The sequence below is a fragment of the Natrix helvetica genome, assembly GCF_964273705.1.
Source record: "Natrix helvetica genome assembly, chromosome: 1".
NCBI lineage: Eukaryota > Metazoa > Chordata > Lepidosauria > Squamata > Natricidae > Natrix > Natrix helvetica.
In genome coordinates, this window is record NC_138548.1 from 251,469,886 (window position 1) to 251,495,902 (window position 26,017).

Sequence of the window (26,017 nt, forward strand, 5' to 3'; positions counted from 1 at the left end):
GGAAAAAAAGTTTTTGCACTCTGCAAACCTCCCCAAAACGGCGTTTTTCGTGAAAATGGGCCTGTTTTTTTTTAAAAAAGGCATGAATAGCCTTGGGGGGGCTTGCAGAGTGCTCCGGAGGGGGGGGAAATGAGCAAAAAACAGTCCGTTTTTCACAAAAACGGCCCAATTTTTTGTGAAAAAAAATTGCATGCAATTATGAAGGCTTATAGAGTGCTGCTGGGGGCTGGGGTGGGGGGCAAAAAACGGCCCATTTTTCTCATTTCTGTCCTCCCCAGCCCCCAGGAGCTCTTTGGAAACCTTCTAAAGACTATGCACGGACATTTTGGTGAAGGGGCCAAAATGCTGTATTCAGTGTATAAGATGCACCCAGATTTTCAGCCACTTTTCTGAGGCAAAAACATGCGTCTTATATGGTATGTCATTAACTATGTGCATTTCCATGTCTGTAAGCCTACTTAAGAACAGACAGAAATATTTATCTACATGTTTGATTAAATCAGATCCATTTCTATTGTTGGGTGAGTTTTTGAAGATTGTATTAATAACGTTCAAAAAATAACTACCCAATAAAAGAATAATTCTTACTACAGCAGTAATACTTTAAAATGAAGTGTCTATAATGCAGAAGATAAAGTTCCCCGCCTAACAAAAAAAATCAGTTTATCAAATTACATAATGTATCAAATTAAAACCCAATGCAATGGGTTTTTAAATTCAGACAAAGTCCTTGTGGGGGGGTATACATCTGTCAGGCCACAAACCTAGAATGATTCATAGTGATACTTCCAAGCTGAGTTCTTTAGTTTTTGTACCTTTACCAGACTGAGGATTCTTGAATAGAATAGAATAGAATAGGAGTTGGAAGGGACATTGGAGGTCTTAGTCCTCTGAAATGTGCTCTCTCTCTCCTGGGAATCCACCTCCTTACTACATTTTATTATAGAATCTGAACCTAAACAGATTGCTTGATAAAATACTGAGTAATTAAGAAGCAGAATGTCCCTTTAAATAGAAAAAACTGCCCATGATATAGTTGTCTTGAATGCAGAGTATAGGCTACAGCTGTCAATATATGTTAGCAGATATTCATTATATTTGAAGTAATCACTTGATTTTTTTTAAAATGTGAGAAATTGTGAGAACTGGCAGGGAAGACTTCAACAGATGTAGGAAGAGACGGTAGGAAGGGCCTAGCAGTAAGAATGATGGAAATAAAATGTTTTTTTTTAAATAATATCTTTATTAAGTTTCAATTTCACACATTAAATTGCAAACGATCATAAAAAGAAAAGAAAAAGAAAAAATGCATTAAAGTTTCCGAAAATACAACTAACAAATTCAACAAAAGTGCCTTCTATCTTTTTTTTTAGAAGAGATATTAACAATCTAATCAATTTATTGTCAGGAAGAAAATGCTTGAAAGAGATTTGACCTTAATTGACTTGAAATCTACGTTTGGGTTTTCCCCTGAATAATACAATGCAATACAATAGCAGAGTTGGAAGGGACCTTGGAGGTCTTCTAGTCTAACCCCCTGCCTAGGCAGGAAACCCTATACCGTTTCAGACAAATGGCTATCCAACATCTTTTTAAAGACTTCCAGTGTTGGGGCATTCACAACTTCTGGAAGCAAGCTGTTCCACTGATTAATTGTTATAACTGTCAGGAAGTTTCTCCTCAGTTCTAAGTTGCTTCTCTCCTTGATTAGTTTCCATCCATTGCTTCTTGTTCTACCCTCAGATGCCTTGGATAATAGTTTGACTCCCTCTTCTTTGTGGCAACCCCTGAGATATTGGAACACTGTTATCATGTCTCTCCTAGTCCTTCTTTTCATTAAACTAGACATACCCAGTTCCTGCAACCGTTCTTCATATGTTTTAGTCTCCAGTCCCCTAATCATCTTTGTTGCTCTTCTCTGCACTCTTTCTAGAGTCTCCACATACATCTAATAGCATTGTATTAGGAGGAGATTAGATGAGCTATATACATATTCAGTCATTAGAACACAATATTTTGGTGCTAGATAAGGGTTAATGAAATTCAAAAGGGGTTAGACTTAGTCCACTTGTATAAACATGGAGACTCTGTAATACTTTTTTTTTGTTGCTGCTCCTTCTCCTGTAGCTCCTGGTTCCATCCCTGTGGATACGTTTTGTGTATGAAGTCTGGAAGGAAGCCAACAATATAAGCAAGTGACACAGTCCAGATTCAAACAAGTGTAGATTAGTTCATGAGACTTTTTTGCTTCTGTCCCTGAAGCTGTTCTCTACACCTCAGCATGAGGGCAGTTTTTATTGCACTGGAATCAGACAGCTCCCACATGTTCTCTTTGCAAATCCAAAGTCAGTCAGTCAGTCAGTCAGTCAGTCAGTCTGTCTGTCTGTCTGTCTGTCTGTCTGTCTGTCTGTGTGTCTCTCTCTCTCCCCCTCCCTCCCTCCCTCTCTCCTCCCCTCCCCCTTTTTAGCAGTCCTGATCCTAGATAACGCCAATGCAAAAGCATCTATGTTTGATAACATATAAGAATGATTTTGAGACGTCCGGTATGAACTGAAACATACAGGGTTGCTTTGGTCTGGGCCAAAGTAATTTGGTAGGTGAATAAGGCAAAAGCTAAGTTATTGGCAATTTAGGAAAGGCAAGAAAGGGAGGAAGGGGCAAGAGCTGGGAAAACTGGGAAATCTAATCAGTAATATTTGACATGTTGGCAGCTTCTGAAAGGAAGGAAGAGATAGCAAGGGCAATGCAAACCAATCTGTCTGGATTTCTTTTAGTTGAAAGCTGGACCAGCCAGAGCATTTGAGATTCTGTTCTTACCAAATTGTAAATGGTCCAAAATGGTTCAGGAGAACCTCTACAATGCAAATTTCTGGATTTTTTCCTATTTTGTGTAGACTCTAGTAGTAGCTATTAAAAAAAGGATCATTGGGCTGTCAGCGAAATAACCTGGCCTCTAGGGGCTGTGTAGGAGATGGTGAAAAGACCGAAGAAACTACTGCCAAGTCTATCAAAATAAATTCATGATGACATTTAATCTTTGTAGTTCACATTTTTAATCAGTATCCAATTACAACTTCTTAAATTAAAATGTTCAAGCATTATTATTTACATCTGTAAATCTTATTTTGTTCATAGTTTTCAGAAATCTAACTTCTCCAAGGCAATTTAGAATTTAGATCACATTACATATCTGAAGGAGACGTGTTTAAGTACCAGAAGCAAATAGAAATTAAATCTTGTGTAATGTGTGAAGCCCGTTCCTTTTATTAAGCTGGATATGCAAGTGTGTCTTCCAAGTATGATGGATTTTTTCCTGATAAGTAAAAAAACGAATGAATAAAAAGATTGAATAGACTCATAAAGCTGAAGAACATGTAATTATTTGCATGCAAATGTTATTAATAAATAATTTATTTTAATTCATTTATTAAAAAAATAAATCCTTTAAGTTGTTTGAATTGCTTTGTATTTATTTAATCTCCAATGATAAATGTGACTTAAGGAGTCTTGATATTTTTGTGTGTGTCCTGTTCAAAAATTCTACTTAGCACAAAGATGGAACAATGATCATTCTTAGAGCGTATGGTTCATATACATTACAGTTGATTCTCAATTTATGTCTGATCATTTCATTCAAAGTTACAATGGATCTGATTGGATTAAAAGCAATTTCTTTCCCTGATGGATGAAAGGGAGATTACAAAGGTAGTAGCAAGAAAGCCCCTGGGTAGGTTACATTATGTAAGTAACTACCAAGCATGCATGCATGCATGCATGCATGCATGTATGTATGTATGTATGTATGCACACACACACACACACACACACACACACCAAGAGATACATTATATACTTACATTGAATTGGAAGAAAGCAGGGAAAACTCTATTCTAATACATGAGTACTTTTCTGCCATTTCTGCACAATAAACAAGGAATAAAAAATAGTGAAATTAACAAGACCAAGGAAAAAGTTAATGAGTTTGCTATCTGTTTTTAATGAAGTAAAAAGTCTATTTTTATTGTTCATTTTTAATTAATGTTTATTTATTTTTATTTACGTGGGCAATCCCCTCACCATAGTGATTCTGGCAGTGAACACTCTTTAAATGGACTGTAATTTAAATAAAATATATTTTTTTGAAATATATAATATATATTATAACATACAATATGTTTTTTAATTGTTCCCATTCATTCTCAGGGACTGAGTATTTGAAATTATTTAATGAACCCATGCTTTTTCTTTAAGGCAATAAGCAGGCCAAAGTCTCCTTTTAATTAAGCTCCTGATAACTTATATTCAGACAGCCGTGCAGTGTTAACAACTGTATAAATATGGTTTACTGTTGTTTTCTTCTGAGATTTTGTTTCCTAGCAAGAAAAATAAATTCAAATATAATCTCAAGATTTTTTTCATATTATAGGATTTCCCATGCAATTATTGGGAAATGATATTAATAGATAAAATACAGGTAGAAAAAAAAAACACATGGCACAGGATGCAGTGAAAAGGGTTGGCGTTCCCCATGACCACTGTGGCTCATGGATTAGTGATTTATTGGATTCAAACCAAGGAAGTTAACATTGGGTCCCTTCAAATATATTTCAATATTTTCTAGGCACCATAGATGGAATGTTTAAGTATGAGGATAGATTGAATGTTTAAATATGAGGTCTCATAGATGATAAATAATGATGCTGATGCAATGTTTTCATGCTGAATAAGGAAGCCCCAATGTTATTTTTCTTTCTTTTTTGCCATGTCTGGCTTCGTAGCAATGGTTAAAGTAAATGTTCATTAGGTATTGAAAAATATCAATCTCTAGTTAGCCCTTACCCGAAGAAGATCATTTACCTTTTTCTCCACCACGTTACAGCCAATATAATGCAAGGCAATGAAATAATCATGATGATAGGTAATATTATCCAGGTTGTATTCTGAGTGATCTTTTCTGCTTTAATCATGGATGTGCTAACATTTTCAAGTATCTTACATTCAGAGACTGTATACAATTAAGAAAAGAAAATGGAGTTAATTTTCCACCTGGACAATTAAAAGGTACTATCTTCTTGAAGTTATGTTAAATTCCAGGTAATTTCATGGACATGTCCATATGATTTTCTTGGCTAATGCACAGAAATGTTTCTTCCAATTAGTCTAATTATGGATTTTCTTGGTGGTTTTAAATCCAAGTATGAACTTTGATCCTGCTTAGCTTTTTGGATACAACCAAGTTAAACTGTACGCTATTATCTAGCAAAGCATATGGTCTGTCAATAAAAGTACATCCTATTAGTTTTTGTCAATCATTCAACCAAATGGAGTTTCTTTTATATTGAATACTAACTGATGACCTGGCTTTGCCCGGGTTTTTATAGACATTGAAATGTTTGTCTGACAGGAAGCAATTGAGAGGGCCTTTCTTCCCCCTACTCCCATGCCCATCATCCCTGCCCTCTCCTTTCCCTCTCTCATGCACTCTTCTTTCTCATCATGTCTAAGATCCTGGCACTTTGTGTGAGGAGGGGCTCAGGCCTTAAAGGCCCACTGTATGATGGAGCACAGTCAATCAAAGGCCTCTCTCTACTGGCCTAATCAGGCTCTCCTCATAGGTCTACTGTGTGAGGGAGACCTAAGCCTTAAAGGCCCAGTGTGTGAGGAAGTACGCTCAGTCAAAGGCTTCTGTACAGGCCTAATCAGGCCCCCTTTGCTTCATAGCAAATCCTGGGAACACAGAGAGAAGTTGTTTCCTGCAAGAATGGGCTGTTACACTCACTCTCCTTAAAGACCCAAGCTTTTCAGAGTTATGCTGGAACACATACACACACACACACACACCCCAAGGGTATCTTCTTCCCAGTATTTGTTTCCAGAGGATAAGTCATCTGTGTACTAAGTTTGGTCGAAATTGCTCAAGGCGTTCCAGATCTATGCTGGAAGAAACTTACATACATACGTGGTGTAGGTATTCTGGTCTTGTTGTATTCGGGTCTTTTCCCATGTAAGATTGAGATTGTCTTGGCAACATTTCGGTGAGGTCTCACTCTCCATCTTCAGGTTGGGTTTGGGGCAATTTTGAGCCCAAAACCCAGCCTGAAGATGGCGAGTGGGACCTTGCCGAAACGTTGCTAAGACAATCTCAATCTTACATGGGAAAAGACCCGAATACAACAAGACCAGCATATACACATATATGGTGGTCTTGTTGTATTCAGGTCTCCCCCCGCATAAAATTGAGATTGTCTTGGCAACATTTCGGCAAGGTCCCACTCACCATCTTCAGGCTGGTGTTTTCAGCTTCGTGCTTGTGCGAGTAAGGTGTGGTCGGAGCTGTCGTCTTACTATAAATCTTGGTGTGTGTGTGTGTGTGTGTGTGGAGTGCTGGCTTTGTTGCTGTAAGTGGGTTGATTGGCTGTGTAGTTGCATCCTGATTGGTAGATGGAGTTGATGTTTGTACATTGGTTGGCTGTTTTGTTTCATCCTGTGTCGGTGAGGTGCTGGCTGTGTATCCATTGCTCTTTTGTGTTGTAACGACCTGGGTGATGGGTAGGGTTCGTTTGTTGACTATGGCAGGTTTCCAGATCTCTGGTGGGTGGGAGGTATCATCAAATTTATTCATGTTGTGGGGGTATTTCTCTATTTTGATGGCTTCCATAATTATTCTCCTGTTGAAGTGTTCTGTTTTGGAGATTAAGTTGGTTCCTTCAAAATCAATTTCATGTCCTGTTGCTTTAAGGTGCTGGAAGAGGGAGGAAGTTTTTTTCTTTTTTTCTGACTGCGTTCTTGTGTTCTACGATGCATGCATTTATTCTCCTATTAGTTTGCCCAATGTATGTGGCAGGGCAGCTTTTGCATGGTATTTCGTAGACTCTTTGGTTTTCTAGCTGGATCTTGTCTTTGGGGTTTCTTAAGATGTTGGCTATTTTTTGGTCAGTGCTGAAGGCTGTCTTGATATTGTGTTTGTGGAGAATTTTGCTGATTTTATCTGTGGTGCCTTTGATGTAAGGGAGGAGGGCGATGCCGTTGTCCTGTTCTGTGTCTCGGTTCCTGTGGGGAGTCTCCCTTTGGATTAGATTGGTAATTGTTTTTCTTTGGAATCCGTTGGAGATTATTACGTTTGTAAGAGTGTGTAATTCAGTTTTCAATTGGTCTTTGTCAGCTAGGCATTTGGTTCTGGAGATGACGATCTTGGCTACAGAGTTGATCTGTGCAGGGTGGTGATGGGATTGTGCGTTTAAGTAGTGGTTGGCGTGTGTTTTTTTCCGGTAGATGGTGTGTCCTAGGGAGCCATTGGATTTTTTGTAGATTAGGATGTCCAGAAAGGGAAGTTGGTTATTTGCTTCTATTTCCATTGTGAATTATATTTTGGGGTGTAGGCTGTTGAGATGTGTGAGGAAGTTGTCCAGTTTTTCTTTCCTCTGTGGCCAAATCACGAAAGTGTCATCAACATATCTAAGCTAGAGTTTGGGTTTGTGTTCAGTTTTATCTAAGGCGCTAATTTCAAAATGTTCCATGTATAAGTTTGCGATGATGGGTGAGAGGGGTGATCCCATGGGTGCTCCTTCTATCTGTTTGTATCTTTGTCCATTATGGATGAAGTATGTTTTGGTTAGGCATGGTTGGTCAGGTCCCGGATGTGTTTAGGGGGGTTGTGTTTGTTCTGGATAGCTGTCAGGGCTTCTTTTATAGGCACTTGGGTGAAGAGGGATATGATAGTGAAGCTCACGAGTAGGTCTCTGAGTTGTAGGTTTTATTTCTTTATTGTTTCTATGAAGTGGAGTGAGTTTTGTACTTGTGAGGTGATGGATTCTGTGTAGGGTTGAAGTTGTTTGGTGAGGAATTTGGCAAGATTCTGTAGAGGTGAGCCTATGGAGCTGATTATGGGTCTCAGTGGTGTTCCTTCTTTGTGTATCTTGGGGAGGCCATAGAGCTTGGGGCATCTGGATGATTTCTCTCTGGGGATGATTCTTTGCTGGATCTCTTCATTGATGGGAGAGGCTTTTATTTTGGATTTGGTGGTTTTTTTCAGGTAGGTGGTGGAATCTGTGTTTAGAGGTTTATAAGTAGGGTCTTGGAGTAGGTTGGATAGTTTGGCTTGGTAGTCAGACATGTTCATCACCACTGTGGCGTTGCCTTTGTCTGTGGGGAGAATGATTATGTTGTTGTCTTTCCTCAAGTTGGTGAGTGTTTTTTGTTCTTCTTTCTGTAAGTTGCTTCTGGGTGGATTGCTGGAGCAGAGGGAGGTTGGTGACTTCAAGTCTGATTGCATTGGCTTCATCTGGGTTGATTTTGGTGAGGGTAGCTTCAACTCTGCATATGATGTTTTCAGTGGGTTTTGATTTTGAAGGAACCAAAATAATCTCCAAAACAGAACACTTCAACAAGAGAATAATTATGGAAGCCATAGAAATAGAGAAACACCCCCACAACATGAATAAATGTGATGATACCTCCCACAAACCCCACCCACCACCCAGGTCATTACAACACAAAAGAACAACAGACACACAGCCAGCACCTCACCGACATAGGATGATACAAAACAGCCAACCAATCTACAAACATCAACTCCATCTACCAATACACACACACACACACACACACACACACACACACACACACTGCATACTGCTTCCCTTTTGCCTTTCAGCTCCATCCTAGGAGCCTTCCAGGTTCAAATCCCAGTAAGGGTATGGCTAGCTGATGAGAGCTAAATATCTTGAAATAGATCTATACTAGTCTCCCTTTATTTATTTATCAGCACAAATTCAACATACATACGTGTGTGTGTCTGTGTCTTGGCGTACTCGGGTCTTTTCCCGTGTAAGATTGAGAGTATCTTGGCAACATTTCGACAAGGTCCACTCGCCATTTTCAGGCTGATGCCTTCGGCTTCGTGCTTGTGTGAGCAAGATGTGATCGGACCTGCTGTCTATAAATATTGGTGGTGGGGGATATATAGAAGGACAGCAGCTCCAATCACGCCTTGCTCGCACTAGTATGAAGCCGAAGGCACCAGCCTGAAGATGGCGAGTGGGACCTCGTTGAAACATCACCAAGATACTCTCAATCTTACACAGGAAAAGACCTGAATACGCCAAGACCCACATACCTGTACCCATGAAAATCTATAAAAACAAATATATAAATAGTTGAATAAGAATTAAAATTAGATACATGGGACAAGTAATAGGACAAAGTAATAGATTTCATGTGCTGGAATTCTAGACAGAACTTCAGACAGTAGCTTGCCAAGAACTCAATGCAAGACAGTGATTGGCACCCAAGCATCAATCTCACATTTTTATTAATTCACCCCCAAAGATCTTATAATTAAATTTCTATTCAATTACTCCAAAATGCTCATTACCCACCCAAAGTTGTTCAGTGAAAACTCTGGAATCTTAAGGGAATCTGAAAAAACACAATTGTCAACCCTGTCTTGGGAAAAATATCTTGTGCTAACTGTTCGTTTAATTACCTATGTTCCTTGATTGGTACAGATGGTTGTTGACAATTTGAAGTATAGACGTGACAATGAAAAAAATGAAACATACCTGGTTGACTGTTAGGAACTCTTGTGTGGTTGAAAATACAGCAATATTCAATTCCAGAGGGAGCAGATTCCAGTTGAAGGGTATTGCTCAGGTTGAATGACCCATCCTCATTTTTCACAGACTGAGATGTTGATTTATGGGTCAGATTATTTCCAGCTTTAGAAACCCAATAGAGCTTCTCCTCTGGGTAACCTCCGGATGCTGTACAAATAAGATTGCCCTCCTGTTCTGTTATTTGAGGAGTTGTATATGGTGCTGCAAAATATAATAATGCACTAATCAGGACAGAACTACATCACTCATAGACTTTAAAGGAATACCAGTTCATTCAAGATCTACTGTTTTTCCAATTATATTTGTGTTACTTCCCCCTCTTGTCTCTCTTCAGGAATGTACAGATGCAAGCCAGTTATCATTAAGATCTAATTATTTTCATTGCATTATTAAAAAATAGAATGATGTGACTGCTATGGACACCCACAGGATAGTCTCCAAAACATCATAATTGGCAGACCAAAAGGATATAATTGGTTGGGGGGATTTAAAATTAGCTTTTTGCAGTTGTTAATATATTCCATTTTGCTGCAATAATATTCTAGACTTCCTTCCTTCCTTCTTTCCTTCCCCTCCCTCCCTCCCTCCCTCCCTCCCTCCCTCCCTCCCTCCCTCCCTCCCTCCCTCCTCCTTCCTTCCTTCCTTCCTTCCTTCCTTCCTTCCTTCTAGGCCTTCCAACTAATTACTCTCTCAAGGGGGAGTAATTGTAGGGAAAATAGGAGGAGGAAGCTATATTAGGTATGTTCTCTATCTTGAGTTATTTATTAAAAAAATAAAGGCAGGGTAAAAACAAACAAACAAACCTCATTCTGGATTGTACATTTTTAATGTACCAGAACTCAGTTTCCTAGCATCTAGCCTGGTGATTTAATCACTAGACCAGATAATCATTTCTATAATGATATTTTGAAGGTGTATTTCAAAGAATTCATGTTTATGACATTCTGTTTGTTCCATATTTCTCAGTGCTTGCTTAGTGAATAGGCAGAATGGAGAAATCTGATTGGAAGCTTCCTAGAAGCATTTGATTGATATTCCTGGAAACAATAGTGAAGGACTAGATGGGCATATTTTGTTAACCTTATTTTTGTTCCTGTGACAAAATAAGGTCTAACATACCAATATAATTTTCATTTTGTCTGTTCCTAATCATATATCTGCTAAAATAAAAACAGAAATGCAGAAACAAATTTGGGAATAAGAAAAGGATGAAGAAGCTGTAAAGGAATTTTGAAAAATAAAATCACACAGTCCTAAGGAAAACATAAATTAAAATTACCCCCACGTTGATTTTGTTTAGTATATGATAGGTAAGAGATAAACTCTGACAAGATTTGGAGATTCTGTTATTCTACCATCTATAGCAGTGTTGGTGGACCTTTTCGGCACTGAGTGCTGAAGCAGGAGTGCATGTACGCACATGTGTGCCATAAATCGGCCGTCTGGCCCTCTGGCGTGCATGCACACACAAAGAACAGCCAGACAGTGCGCATGCATGCCAGAAACTGGAAGACCAGGCAGTCAGTGTGCATGCATGCACCAAAAACCGGGAGATCATCTTCCCAGCACACACATGTGCACCGGCTGTCTGCTCTTCCTGTTTCTGGCACTCCAGCTGGCTGGCCCACCGCACCCGGAAGAGCAACACAAGTGATGGCTCACGTGCTCAGAGAAATGGCTCTGTGTGCCACTTCCGGCACGTGTGCCATAGGTTCACCATCACAGACCTATAACAACAAAAAGCACTGCAGAACCCTTGCCACGCTTGTTTCTTCACTTTGCCCCCTCCAAATTTCTTTCTGCCTCACTAAGCAAAATCAAGGCAGGATTATTTTGAGTTTCTTTCTCACCCTTTCATCCTTCACAGGACTGTAGAATCTTTTCTCCAAGTTCCCTTTTAATGGCTCATTCACTCATCTTCCTTCCCAAAGGCAGATCTACATAATGTCAGGAGGAAAACTCCGCCTTTTACCTTGGATTGCAAGGTAGCACACAAGTATGTAAGGGCTGGAGTGTATGTCAGGATGGGCATTTAGTCATTGGCTTCATCCCTCTCCTCCCCCTGTGCAGATGCTTATGATGAAAGCCAATATTAATTTTATGAATGGCAGCTGCTATAGCAACTGATTTTGACCAATATACATTCAAATCTAGCTTCTTGAAGTTCAATGATCATAGGCTCCGACTTACCAAACACCTCTAGAAATATATCCTGGTTATTCATACAGATTGCACCTATATGACCTAATTTATAGTTTCCTTCATGTGATATCTTTATTTGGTTAATACTCAGAGAAGCTATATTGTTGTGAAATTCCAGTGTTGTTTCACCGTCAGTCAAGGTACTATTATGTTGATAGATGTAACCTTTGGCAGAATAGCAGTCTCCCTTGAGGGGGCAGAAACTCATTATCATAGATACAATGGGTGCATTACTCTTGCATATAATCACAGTTCCTTTTCCAAGTTCTGCAATGTTGGGTTTTGAACATGAAAAACAATCATCCCCTGAAAAAAAAAAGCAGAAGATCCATACAATTGCACTGCATGTTTTTCATATACCAAACCTAAATTATTAGGAATTAAGAATACTATTTCTACAGCCAAAAGACATAGATGGATAGTCTTAATAGTTCAGGCAATAGGAAAGCTCTCCTAAAGTTTGGGACAATGGCTGCTATTCAGTGCAGTCACCTCTGTTTTGTCTGAAGCATGGATAAACTGAATTCATAACAGCCATTAATTGGATTTTTAAAAATGGCAGTTAAAATATATGATTAGATGAATAACTATAGGCTCTTTCCACATTATGCTAAACCACAGTGCCTGGATTCACACAAACTCTAAGCCACAATCAAAAATGCTTATTGTGAGTTATGAAGTCAGCCATTATTTAGTGATTACTACAATGTGTTCTATGCATGCTGCCCTGGAAGAACTTCCAGAAACTACAACTGGTCCAGAATGTGGTGGTGTGTGCAATTATAGGGATTTCATCCAGCTGTGTGAGCTGCACTGGCTTCCAGTTTCACCTCAGGTGCAATTCAAGGGAATGGTTTTGGCTTTTAAAGCCCTAAATGGAACTGAGTTACTGAACCTCTTCCAACAAAGGAGAAAGGGGAAAAATCCCCAGTGCCAATAGAAGAAATATGAAGAACGGTTGCAGGAACTGGGTATGTTTAGCTTAAGAGAAAGAAGGACTAGGGGAGACATGATAGCAGTGTTCCAATATCTCAGGAGTTGCCACAAAGAAGCGGGAGTCAAACTATTTTCCAAGGCACCCGAGGGTAGAACAAGAAGCAATGGGTGGAAACTAATCAAGGAGAGAAGCAACTTAGAACTGAGGAGAAATTTCCTGACAGTTAGAACAATTAATCAGTGGAACAGCTTGCCTCCAGAAGTTGTGAATGCCCCAACACTGGAAGTCTTTAAGAAGATGTTGGATAGCCATTTGCCTGAAACGGTATAGGGTTTCCTGCCTAGGCAGGGGGTTGGACTAGAAGGCCTCCAAGGTCCCTTCCAACTCTACTATTGTATTATTGTATTATTGTATAATTTCATTTAGCCAAATAAAACTTTTTTTAACTGACATTTGTAGTTTTTTACTTTCCATTTTATGTACTTGCACCTGTGCTTCTTAATGCCTTGACAGGCATCAGTTCATTCTTGAACTCAAGGTCCTATCCTTAAAATGTACACATATTCCTGTAAGTTGGATTTAAGGAGGTGTTTCTTTGTCATCTCCAATGATATACAGGTTGTTTTTATAAGCAGGAAAAATTGAACAATAACTATAATATATTCCTGAATATATAACAATGAACAAGAATATCTAGTTTTTCAGCTACTTGTTATTAAGTAATATTTATTCTTTTTAAAGCTTTATAAAAAAGCTTTAAGCAAACAAACACATAAAAGCAAAGAAACACATAAAAATAGATGGTCTGTATCCTATAACTGAATTGCTTTTATTGATTTGACTTACATTAAGTTTGTAATAATTTCCAAAAATCATAAGTTTGGCATTTGGTCCTTAGCATAAATTTGCAGGATATTCTTTCTCCCTGCATGGCTAGTGTACAGTTTATTAGTATTCTATGACTCGACACAGCCAACCTGCATTAATAGAAACACACCCTTTCAATTCTCTAAAAATACAGCAGCTGTAACTTTAATGTTAGAAATGGAAGTTACTCTTTTTCCTTCTCCAATAAAAGGCAAAGCAAAATAAGAGTGAAGGAAATTCAGTTGAAGGAATCTCACCTATGTCCTTTAAAAGGCAGTATAAAAATATTGTAACTATAAAATAAACTGAGATAATAGAAAGGATTACCTGCTTGAATATCACTTAAAGCATTCAACAGGATTAGGTATGATAACATTCGGAAAGACGCCATATTAACACCAATTGTTGCTGCTTAGAATCTCAGCGGAAGGCATTTCAGAAAGAGCGATCAATGCTTTTCCTGTTGAGAAATGAGGACATTAAGTATTCCTTCTCCATCTTGCTCAATTAGAATGATCTGTGAATAAAATTATTCCCAAATAAACCTTTACCCTGTATTCTGGATTAAAGCCTTTCTTTAAAAAAAAAAAAGTGACACAAAATTTTGTAGAAGAAAAAAAATCTCATCAACATTTTAGAAAATGATAATTTGAGAGCCGGTTTGGTCTAATGGTGCAGGCACCAGGGACTAGAAACCAGGAGAATGTGATTTTTAGTACCACCTTAGCCATGAAAGCTGGCTCAGTTCTTTTTGTTCAGCCTTTTATGTTAGGCTCTGGTGACAAGCTTGTCTGTCAGTTCTAATTACAAGCTGTGGTTAATGGGAAAAAAAGCAGGCCATGCAAATTCTAGGATAGGGTTGTCAAACTCATGGTTTTCCTCCGCAAAATATAGGTGCGTTTTATACTTTGGAGTGTCTTATACTCCGAAAAATACGGTAGTTTTAGAAATTTTTTGAATGTTTTGATGTATTTCTTCCCAGTTCCTTTGAGCTTTTATTATTAACATAACCACCACATGTGATAGAATTTTCCATCTCTGTTTTAGCATTTCCAACATTTGTTGTTATGTGCCTTGTCTGTCCTAGCAATCATTGATGGAGTTATGCACCATCTGTAAAATACTTACACCAAATTTCTCTTAAATTATAGGTCAGAGTAACTTTTATATAGTTTTTTTTTTCTGTAACTCTTCCTGTTGGGCGACTGTGATGGTTTCTTTGAACTTTAATATCAATTTATACTACAGCACTTTTGATTTGTTCTGTGTCCATGCTGTATTTCAGCGGTAATTTGTAAATACATCCTAATATTTTAGGAACTATTAAAAAGGCAGAATATTATATTTCCCCTAAAAGAGAAATAGAAATTTAAGGGAGACAGAAACTCAGAGCTTCAGCTCCCTGCTATTTGGTGATATTTGGTGCCCATTGAGAAGGACTGGGCTAGCCTATCTACAAAACAAAAGATCTTCAGCTCCAGGGTAATGGGGTTAAAACATGAACCTCCAGGACATAATAGGATTATCTAGCAGCAGGGCTCACTGCATTGCAAAATCACCTGGGGACATTACATGACTCTCCAGGCTTCAACCAAAGTTGATTTGGACAAACATGACCCCACATGGCCTCATGGGATTCTGACTATAGCCAATAGAATGCATTTCTTGCACAGGAACAGGAAGCTCAAGGGCAAGGCCCAAGAGAGAGTATAGATAACCCTCACTCTGCACTCCATGTGGTCAACTGTGCATGACCTCAAATGGTCCTGTCCATCAATAAACCATCATTCCAATCAACCTCCATGTTTTCAGTGTCTTTCTCCCCACTTGGAATTGAACCAGATAGATAATTCTTCCAACAAAGGAAATATACTGTACATGCAGTAAGATAAGGACTTTTTTTGCAGAATTTGCACTTAAAATTACTATGCTTGTTTCCCAGGGGCATGTGTTATCACCTTTTAATTAAAATATACACGTACAGTCTATATTAAAATTAGATAATTGCAGCAATTAGTATTGCAGCATATTTTTTCCACTAACACAATTACTGCATGTATGTAGCCAAGTTTGTTGCATGATTAAGGGTACTTTTCCAACTAAATTTGTGCACACACAGCAATTTATTACCAGAATTAAACCGAAGTGAAAGTATTGCAGCAACCTGTCAAAATTCTTCTAACTTTACTTTTCCAGTCTGCCCTTAGCAAATAATTCCCCTCCTTTTCCTCCCCTCTCCCTCAGCTGCTTTTCACTCAGAAAGATAAGGGAAAGATAAGAAGATAAGGAAGTTGGTTGGTTTTGGTGTGCACCTAAAACCATTCTTTGTTCTTTTTGGGATTCTGACAGACATTCTTCCATAACTGAAGTTGTGTAATGCACCTCCTTCGGAGTCTTCTGCCCAGTCTCGCCCTGTGTGGGATTTCTCCAAGGTCTCTGATTGTCTGTCTGCAGGCAACAATGACTCTTTGTCTCCTTCCACTTTGGGTGTTGGGTGAAGCACATCCCTTTGTCTATTTGTCACTTCTCTTGTCCCAGGAAGCCTCTGGGTGACATCTCCAACCTTTTCCTTCCTCTGGAGGCAGGAAACAATATCTGCACACTCCAATGGACCAGGACACTGAAGCAATCTTTTTCTCTACCCATTGATTTCCAATATGTCTCTCCTAAGGCCTTAATGCCTCAGAGGGCAAAGACTCAAACGCCACATGCCTCTCCATTCCATTTTCTCCCCACCCCTCTCTCCCCCCTTTACTTTACAAGCAGCTGCAATTGAGGAAGTGAGGTTTTCCCCCCTGGACTTTAAACTCCAATGCTCATTTATTATGTCTGGCCAACTAGAATGCTTCCTCCATCTGCCCCACAACGATCCTAGCTAGCAATTAAAGCAACTTGTACTTCAAGGCCGAGTGCAAAATCACGTAAATATGAGCTAGCAGTGTGCTGCAGCTGCCAAAAAAGCCAACAGAGTCCTAGGCTGCATTAATAAAGGGACAGAATCAAGATCATGTGAAGTGTTAATACTGCTTTATAATGCCTTGGTAATTCCACACTTGGAATATTGCATCCAATTTTGGTTGCCATGATATTAAAAAGATGTTGAGACTCTAGAAAGAGTGCAGAGAAGAGTAACAAAGATGATTAGGGGACTGGAGGCTAAAACGTATGAAGAACATTGGGCAGGAATTAGGTATGTCTAGTTTAATGAAAAGTGTTCCAATATCTAAGGGACTGCCAGAAAGAAGAGGGGGGGGGGGGTGTCAACCTATTCTCCAAAGCACCTGAAGGCAGGACAAGATACAATGGATGGAAATCAATCAAGGAGGGAACCAACCTACAACTGTAAGAAGTTTCTTGACAAAACAATTAATCAGTGGAACAACTTGCCTCCAGAAATTGTGGGTGTTCCAACACTGGAGGTTTTTAAGAAGAGATTGTACAACCATTCTGAAATAGTATAGGGTTTCCTGCATGAGCAGGGGTTTGGACTAGAAGACCTCCAAGGTCCCTTCCAATTCTGTTATTTTGTTAAGGCCATATCTAAACTTCTCATTTCCCCCCCTTTTCTCTGCCAACTCACATCAGGCCAAAAGTATCCAACCTGGCCACAAAACCCACTTGCCACAGATTTCATTTGATATTTCACTATACCTAAATTGACCCCTGTCAACTAGTCAGAGTCAAAAATAGGGAGATAGTTTATTCATTGTGTGGAGCATAGTGATTGAATGACTGTGTTGTAAACAGGAGGGATACAACACCCTCCTGTAGAGGTACACCTACTGTATCTCATGTTCACAATTTCAGCACTTCCAAGAAGATTCCACACCCATTGGCACTCTGTAGGTGATCACGAGGGCACAGATAAACCTCCAAATGGCCTCAACAACTCTTTGAAAGAGTGCTAATGATCATATGACTAAAAGGAATATAAAAACTTCTACTATCCACCATTCAGTCAGAACTGAAGAAGCTTCTTGGATGAGAAGTGAAACGTTTTGAAGGAAAAATAAAAAAGCACCTTTGGGACAAGCTTCCTCCTTTTCACATTCCATAAGGGGTATGTATGTATGTATGTATGTATGTATGTATGTATGTATGTATGTGTTATGGCCCAGCAGGATCCAGTTGAGCTGCTGATGGACTGGGATAGTGAGGGATCATTTGAGTCTGCCCAGTGGCGTAGCGTGGGTTGTCAGCACCCAGGGCAAGGCACGTAATTTGCGCCCCCTAACCCGTGGCAACCCACGCTACGCCACTGGACTCAGGACATGAAGGGAGCTCTGAAGCAGCCGTCCTCCTTAGCAAAGCTCGCAGCACCCTCTATAGGCCCGAAGCAGAATCATTTTCTTCCCTCAGTTCTGGGAAAATAGGAAAAGGAAAGCCGCCCGAGGTCTTCACTTGCTCTAATTTAAACGTATCGCGTTATTAACATCCCTCGCCCTGCCCAGCAGTCTTCAAGAGACCCAGATCTGCAGAAGAAAACTTTGGCCCTCTTTCGTGCTCTCGACCCCGGGGAAGACCTGCTCGCGTCTCTTTTGTATTAAACGTGGGAAGTGTTCCTCGGCTTCATTCAATTCAAATTCAGCCTTGAAATACATGCAAGTCAACAGCAGAGAGCTGCGAGCGCGAGCGCGCCCCCCCCAGATGTTGTGCCCGGTGCGGCCGCCCGCCCCTGCACCCCCCATGCTATGCCACTGAGTCTGCCCTGGACTATGTGGAACCCTGAATCCTGTGCAGGGTTCAGATTCAGAGCAGGGACCAGAGGGGCTGGTTGGCCACTAAAAGGCGCCTGAGGCATGGAGCAGTGGGGAGAATCAAAGGCAGTTTGTCCCTGATGCTAGAGTGAGAAGGGCTGAGAAACGAAAGCAGCAACTACGTAGGCAGACTCATAGAAGATAATTCAACACAGGTGGTTGTGGATTGGCCCCTCCAAAGAGAGCTTATAGGTAAGGCGTTGGGAGGGGACATTTGCAGGAAACAACTGTTCAAAATTAGCAGTGAAGAAAATCTATGTCTTCTAGCCATTTTCGATCGTTAGGAATATCTGGGTTGTTTTTCTTGTACGTGGGTTGTCTGGGCCCTCAGCCAAAGGGTTTGTTATCTCGGCAATTACACAGTGGCAAACAGCCAAGCCTATGTTCTGGTTTGTTCACAGGCGTGGAGAGAGGGGGGGGGTAGAACATGTATGTATGTATGTATGTATGTATGTATGTATTTATCATATAGCATCTACAGAGGTCATGCAATCACTGAGACACAAATTAAGTTTAAATAAAGTGTCAGCAAATATATGTGTATATTTATGTATACATGATATATGGACAATGCAATGTAAGTGATAATATAAGGGTCCACAAAGATTGAGGATCTTTTAAAAACATATAAAGATATTTTTATTTGACGTGTGTGTGTGTGTGTGTGTGTGTGTGTGTGTGGTGGGGCTGTTTATATCACCTTGCTGACAGTTTCTAGTTTACCATCTGTTTTAGAAAATATGGTTATAGCTGCTCTCTAACATATTATAAGCTATTGCCCCAGATAATTGTTGTACTGGGTTTAATTGTAATTATTTGTTTTACTAGTTTCAAGTAAAGCTTTTGACTGGGTAGAATTTTGAAATTGTGCTTTCCTGAATTATAGCATATCTGGGTAAAGGCATATTATGGCTGATCACACAATCAACTAGATATCTCCTCCATTGACTCCTGCATACTTGCTACCTTCCTGTCCGATGCATCTGCCAATGGACCCATAAAAGAAAAACATATTTTAAAATCCTTTTTATATATTTGGCTCAGAAAGGGGAAAAAGCAAAGAAGGGAGGGGGGAGAGGAAGGTTGGTTTTCTTCATCAATGTATTTATTTATTTTTTTAAATGTGCATAGAGGGCAGTAACCAGTGATCAAATGATAAAAGGGCATTTCTAACTAGCATGAAGGACTTTGCCCACAGTGAAATAATATGTACGAGATAAACAAGCTAAGTATAGCAAACATCTGATCTCCTTTGGATCTCAGCCTGTGATTGTGGAACATATGGAAAGAGATTTTATATCAAGAAACAGAATTATGATTAATGAATGTGATGTGTTACGGTCTGGATTAAAGTCCATTCTCAATCAATTCACTGCATGATTTTGGTTTCCCTGACTGATTTCCCTCCGTCTTAGCCTAATCTACCTCACAAGACCACTCTTGTGGGAATAAAATGGAATCATCTTGGAAATAGAAAATATAAATATAAATAATTAATCCTAGCTGTTCTCAGGCATGGACATGAGCAACAATCATAAAAGTTTCTTTAGTTTAGACTTGGCATCTACTTAAGGAAGCTGTTTTTAAAAATGTTTTAAGCCTGAAGCTATAGCGAGAAATGCCGTGCCACTTCTAGGAAAGTGCAACTCAATAAAACAATAGTTCTAAGGTACTTTATGTAAACATCTAACATATCCTTCACCTAAATGACTGCAACCTACCAAACATAAACATTCAGTGAAAAAAACAACAACAGTACAGGTAGCTGATTATCAAAGCTGTAGCCACTTTCTTATGTGAAAGTTAATATATTTGGAACTTCTGCTGGTTTGACCCTCGGCTGTTTAATGGTTGTTCTTCAGGGCTGGTACTTTGCTGTATTCAGCCCACGGACCTTGAGTTTGACCCCCCTGCCCTAAATGGTCACTGATTTAAATGGTTTTGAATGAGAATTGGGCATATAAACCCCATTGTCCTATATTATAGCCAAAAGCTTAAAGTTTAAAAAATCCTAATCACAATATACCGTATTTTTTGCCCTATAAGACACACTTTTTAACTCCAAAAAAGAGGGTGAAAATCTGGGTGCGTCTTATTCGCCGAATGTAGCCACCTGGGTCATCTAAAAATGGGGCAGGCAAAGCAGGCGTTGCAGAGATCGTGATGGCTGGAAAGGAGAGAGGTTTCGCTTTCAGAGCTCCCGCTCGGCTGGGCTCCCGGGAGGGCTTAGGCGGGGGCGGGGGCAGCGGCTCCTCACATTGCTGGGGAGTGAAGTTGTTATGGCCATTGTCTCCCCTGAGCTGCCCCCCCCCCGAATCTCTGAGGCACCTTTCGCTTGCAGAAGGAGGAGGGTGAGCTCCGAGTATACCAAAGCCTCTGAGTAACTGGGAAAGAAAGCCGCGCTTGGAACCTGCCGAAAACTGCCGCCCGAAAAGCACGCCTTTCTTTCCCAGTTACTCAGAGGCTTTGGTTTAAGGAGGCGCTGCTTTAAGGCTCCTGAGAATCCGGAGAGATTGTGGGTGGGGGGAGGAAGGCAAGGGAAGAGGAACTATCTCCTTTTTACAAAAGCTTTTCTCAGAACGCTAGATTGGGAAGTTAAAAACCTAGAAAGGGACACGATCAAGCTTGATTCAAAGGCTTTGCTTCCTGAGAATCCGGAGAGATTGGGGGGGGGGAGGAAGGGAAGGGAAGAGGAACGATCTCCTTTTTACAATCTCCTTTCCAGCAGCATTCACTCAAACCAGATGCATATGAGGGGGTTAGAGACCACCAGATGAAATATTGGGTTAGAGAGCACCAGATGAGATATGAGGGGGTATGAGACCATTAGATTCACTGTTTACTGACTTTACTAACTGTTAATGAGAGTAAAGATAGTTCTTAATATGTTACATGGTTGACATAAAATTGTTCTTAAACTGCTGTTAACTTTATACAGTTGATATAAAATATTTTACTACAGTATTTGGTTCAGAATCTTTTTTTTCTAGATTTTCCTCCTTTAAAATTGGGTGCGTCCTATATTCCGGAGCGTCTTATAGGGCAAAAAATACGGTAAATATAAACATCCCCATGTTAAAAACATTAACAAGAACAACTATAATATACAATCTTTAAAATTTGTAATAATTAGTATTTAAATTTTAAATCCTTTTGCTTCATGCAAATGATCCTTTCATTCACTCAAATGACCCTCCTGCCTATCTAGCAATCTGGCACCACCAGTAATCTTTCTCCCCATATATTTGAAGGAGGAAAAGTGATGTTTTATGGCCCTTTCCCCCCTCCCAAATGTACCATAATTATTGGATACTCACCTGTGCACATACAGGCATGGACCCATGACTTCTGTATGTTTAAGGAGCACACACTAATAACAAATAAAACCGATTTTGAATCTGCAAAAAAACAAAAAAACATTCAAGCTATCTCAAGAGATTCCACCTTAATTACCTGATTACGAAATAATGTTTGGAAATTCCTCTTACAGATTCCCAGATTCTCTATTTATCTGTAGTACAAGCATTAAGGACACCTTACTGAAAAACTGTACTTCTAATGGCTGGATGCAGTCATGGGGAGCTGTATAAAATGACAAGTTGGTGGTACAGTATATTACTATTGTGCACCTGCCCCTGTGTATTTGCACGCAATGTATACCAGCATTTTGCTTTTTTCACATACATTTGCAAGCACCATGGATGACTTGATCTTAATCTTCAAAACTACAATAACTTCCTTATGCAGCTGTGTATGTTTCCTGACAGGTCATATTGTTGCTTTAGAACATAGAATCATAAGCCTGGAAGGAACTTTGGAGGACTTCTAGTCCAACACCCACCCACCCCCGCCCCACTCAAAGCAGGAGTCTTACACCATCCCAGTCAAAACGTTGTCCAGTCTATTTTTGAAAACCTCTAGTAATCTTCAGAAAAGGAAGAATGAGACACTCACTCACACATAGGCACAAATTTAATCTTACTACAAATTACAGCTTGACAATCTATATTTGAATCAAATGATCAAAAATCAAAAGCGATTGACAAGGAAAAGGGAAGATATTCAGTTCAGTCTCCCTGTCCAGTCATTTGCTCCTATAATTATTTTTTTCCTTTCAATTTTCTTCTTTCACACCTGTTGGGATACATGTAGCTCCTATAATTCACAGCCAGTAAGGGAATAAAAGCCACAGACCTCACCTGGAACTACAGATACATTCATATTTCTACATTCGTATTTCTACAGATACATTCATATTGCATGTTTCTGCAAATGAAGAACATTCAGCCACATACTCACATACCTGAACACTGAAAGTCATATTTTGTTTAAAAACTAGTGCCAGTAAAGATTTCACCGCATGCATGTAATAGAGCAGCAAGACAGAGCAAGCAACAAGGCATCAGCAGTTCCTAAAATACTTGCAGGAACTTGGATTCTTTAGTAACAGAAAGTTCTATCTACCTGATAAGCCACACTCCAGTTTCTTGGTAGTACGGTTTTAACAGATTCCACTATTATCGTCAAAGAGTCTATATCTATGAAATCGAGAGTCGACTCACCCAGCAAAAAGTTGTTCAGGAATGAAATGAAGTGTTGTCAACATTTACTTTCATTTTCTTTTCAGTTTGGGAGATGTAAGCACAATTGGACCAAGAGATTAAAGTGCAAACCAGTCAGACAAGTTTTAAAATGATGTGCTATGCTTACATCTCTAAAATTTAACTCTTTAAGATAATGCAAAAATGATCTCATCAGTACCCTATGGGCTATGTTTTCTGTTGGGAAAGAGTGGGCTCCCTGCCACTTGATCCTTGAATTATGGCCGTTATGCTACAAGTGATAGAGGGAAGAATTGTCTTAAGAACAAGTGGAGCCAGGAGCATGCCTTTAGATCAGGGATCCCCAATCCCTGGGCCATGGCCCAGTACTAGGCTGCAACCGTTCAGAAATGGGCCACACAAGTAGCAGACAAGCACGTGCACACAGCTCCATTTGTGCCCGCATGAAGCTCCATTTGTGTGAGTGGCAGGCATGGCCACTGCTTGCACAAATGGAGCTTCACACGTATGTGCGACTATCTGTCGATTGCACAAATGGAACTGTGCATCCAAGCACATGCACCTCCCCCTCACACAGAACCATTTCCTCTCCCCCCGCCTGCTGATCCACAAAGGTGCTTTAGATCAATAGGTAGCAAAATGTACAAGCCCAGATTCAAGCCCAGAAGCATATTACCCTAATTACAGTGTTTACTTTTACATGCTGCCTTTGCTCAAAAAGCTAAAGGTAGCACCATAACATTTTGTCCTCCAGCTTTCCCAAACAGGCCTGGGGGGCAGTTTGGACTCAAAGATGCCTGCTCCAGGCACCCAGTGAAATTCCATGGTTAAGACTAGACTTGAAATGACCTGGTGACACCCAGGTACCTCTAGCTGAACCCTCCAACACTAAGAACAATGTAGCTCTGCCATTTATGGCAGTGGTGAGATTCAAATAACTTAACAACCGGTTCTCTGCCCGAATGATTTCTTCCAACAACCAGTTCACCAAACTGCTCAGAAACTTGACAACCGGTTCTTCCGAAGGGGTGCGAACTGGCTAAATCCCACCACTGATCCATGGTCACTGTAATGCCCCATTCTTTGGCTTCTACCACCAACCACTTTTTTCTGGGACAGGAGGAAGAGTTGGTGCAATTCAAGGTCCTGGTGGTTGCCTTTAAAACCCCCTGTGGCTTGGGGTTAGATCTGGCAGAAGAGGTGTGCTCTTGGTCTTGTCTTTAAGAAACGATTATCTGTTATGACCCAGGAGGAGAGCTTTAAATGCCATGGTGCTTGCCATCTGAAACATCATCTCTCCCACAAAAATAAATAAATAAATAAATAAACTTTTCCCATCCATGTTGGCCTTTCCAAGGCCTTAAAAACTTATCTTTGCCATCGAGTTTGGTGCCCTGATAGCATGGCTGAGCCCGTGTCATAGCTTGTTGGAGTGGTTGGGCTACTATTTTTATGTTGTTTTTGTGGTTTTTAACTCTGATTGTTTTGTTTTATTCTGCTTTGATTGTGAGCCCCCACCCCCCACCCCAGATAAGCAGCCTGTAAATTTATTACATAGATAAACAGTTTTCCTGATCAACTGTGAATTAAATGAGTGGTATTTCTTTTAGCCTTGTCTATCTATGTGCCTGCCCTATGGAACAATCTCACCATGAGATTTGGGTGGCCCAAATCTCATTTTTGGAAAACTTGGAAGATTTGGTCATTTCTCCATGTACCAGAATCAGGATGTTAGAGGAACCCAGTGTTAGATATTAACACTAGCTACCGTGGCTTCCACTCTGGTCCTCCATTCCGGCGGGAACAGAGGTTTAATCTGATTGGCTAAGAGGTCTGACAGCTCCCTATAAAAGGGGTGCTGTCAGACCGAACAGTTGCTGGATTGTACATACTTGTCTGTCTGAATAAAGAGCTGTTGTTGCGTTAAGCCAGTGTCTGCCTTCTCATTCCTCGATCTAACACCCAGTATGTATATTTTATCTTTAGGTTTTAATGGATTTTTAATGGTGCCTTCGCTATGCTTTCAATAAGTTGTTGTCTCTTTCTACTATGTTCATTCTGTTTTTTGTTACCCCACGAAATGCTTAAAGATGGCTGCTATATCAATATACTTAATAAATAGTTTCAGGTTTGAAATAAAAGACTGTTTACTTCTTTAGAGGATGCAGAAAATAAACTAGAAGGCTCTGAAACAGAAACATGTAATTGCTCAGATAACCTTAAAATCTGCCTTGTTTCTTAATTAGATAATTAACTAGTTTAATTATCAACTCTATCTTGGATACCAGAGTGCTCTGTAATCGATTCTAAGGACAACTTCTGCTGCTTGAGAGGTTTTGTTTTTGTTTTTGCCCTTCTTAAAGTAAGCATAGATCTTGACTGTGTTTGCCGAGAATTAATGAGATAGATCCCGTCAAACAAACCCACAGTAACTGGCAGAGTGTGCATCATTGTAGGAGCAACCTTCTCTAATGTGTAATCCAAGAACATGGCCAAATGAAATATATGGTCTTTGTGTTTATATGTGCTGTAGATTATTGCTTTCTATATCATTTGTGGCAACGTGACTTAAGATAAAATCTCTCTCAAATTGAGTTTGACTCTTAGTTACTTAAACAGGCACATCCACGTTATTTTCTTGGCAAAATAGTTCAGAAGTGGTTTGTTACTGTCTTTTTCTAGAAGATATTTTCAGATTCCCAGTCCAAGAAGTTCTTAAAATTTCCTAATAGTCTCACATTCAACAATACAACCTTTTGTAGGTTTTTCGATTTCAGAGTATATTTGTATCAATACATCCCCAGATATACTGACAATTTGTTCACAGCTGTAGTACAGCAGAAATGCAGTAGGTGACACTTGGTTTCCATTGATCTCTTCTCTTGATAAGTCAAGATATTAATTAAGTGGATCTGTTCATAGTTTCTTAGAAGTTCATCAATATAAATGCAACCCCTTTTAGCAAAGAACAATAAGGTATTTTTTCTTATCAACATGCATAGATGCAGTAGTCCCATCCATATTGAACAAGCTCCACATAAACTCCAAAAGCTGATCATAAATCCATGTACAGGTAGC

At 39.7% G+C, this 26,017-nt stretch overlaps 1 protein-coding gene across 2 annotated transcripts; it reads right to left on the reverse strand.

The window, feature by feature from the left end:
- Positions 1–3,048: 3,048 nt before the first annotated feature.
- LOC309385772 (uncharacterized protein) lies at positions 3,049–22,998 on the reverse strand. Of its 2 annotated transcripts, none has more exons than XM_081940483.1 (8): positions 22,940–22,998; positions 21,695–21,775; positions 13,948–14,080; positions 11,805–12,122; positions 9,561–9,815; positions 4,858–5,005; positions 3,858–3,918; positions 3,049–3,313 (listed from the first exon to the last, which is right to left on the reverse strand). In XM_081940483.1, exons 3-7 carry the CDS (start codon positions 14,009–14,011, stop codon positions 3,891–3,893), a joined length of 813 nt encoding a protein of 270 aa, XP_081796609.1. In that variant the 5' UTR covers positions 14,012–14,080; positions 21,695–21,775; positions 22,940–22,998; the 3' UTR covers positions 3,049–3,313; positions 3,858–3,890. The 2 variants fall into 2 exon arrangements, with proteins under 2 accessions (XP_081796609.1, XP_081796608.1); XM_081940482.1 differs by having other exon boundaries at positions 22,842–22,973.
- Between the last annotated feature and the right edge of the window lie 3,019 nt (positions 22,999–26,017).

What these genes read in the sequence shown, in the direction of transcription:
- LOC309385772 (XM_081940483.1), bottom strand. Translation starts at nt 14,011, where the DNA reads ATGGCGTCTTTCCGAATGTTATCATACCTAATCCTGTTGAATGCTTTA. An exon ending in TATATTTCTAGAGGTGTTTG is followed by an intron (nt 9,816 to 11,804) that starts GTAAGTCGGAGC and finishes TATATTTTGCAG; the next exon opens with CACCATATACAACTCCTCAA. An exon ending in GTAACGTGGTGGAGAAAAAG is followed by an intron (nt 3,919 to 4,857) that starts GTAAATGATCTT and finishes TTTATTGTGCAG; the next exon opens with AAATGGCAGAAAAGTACTCA.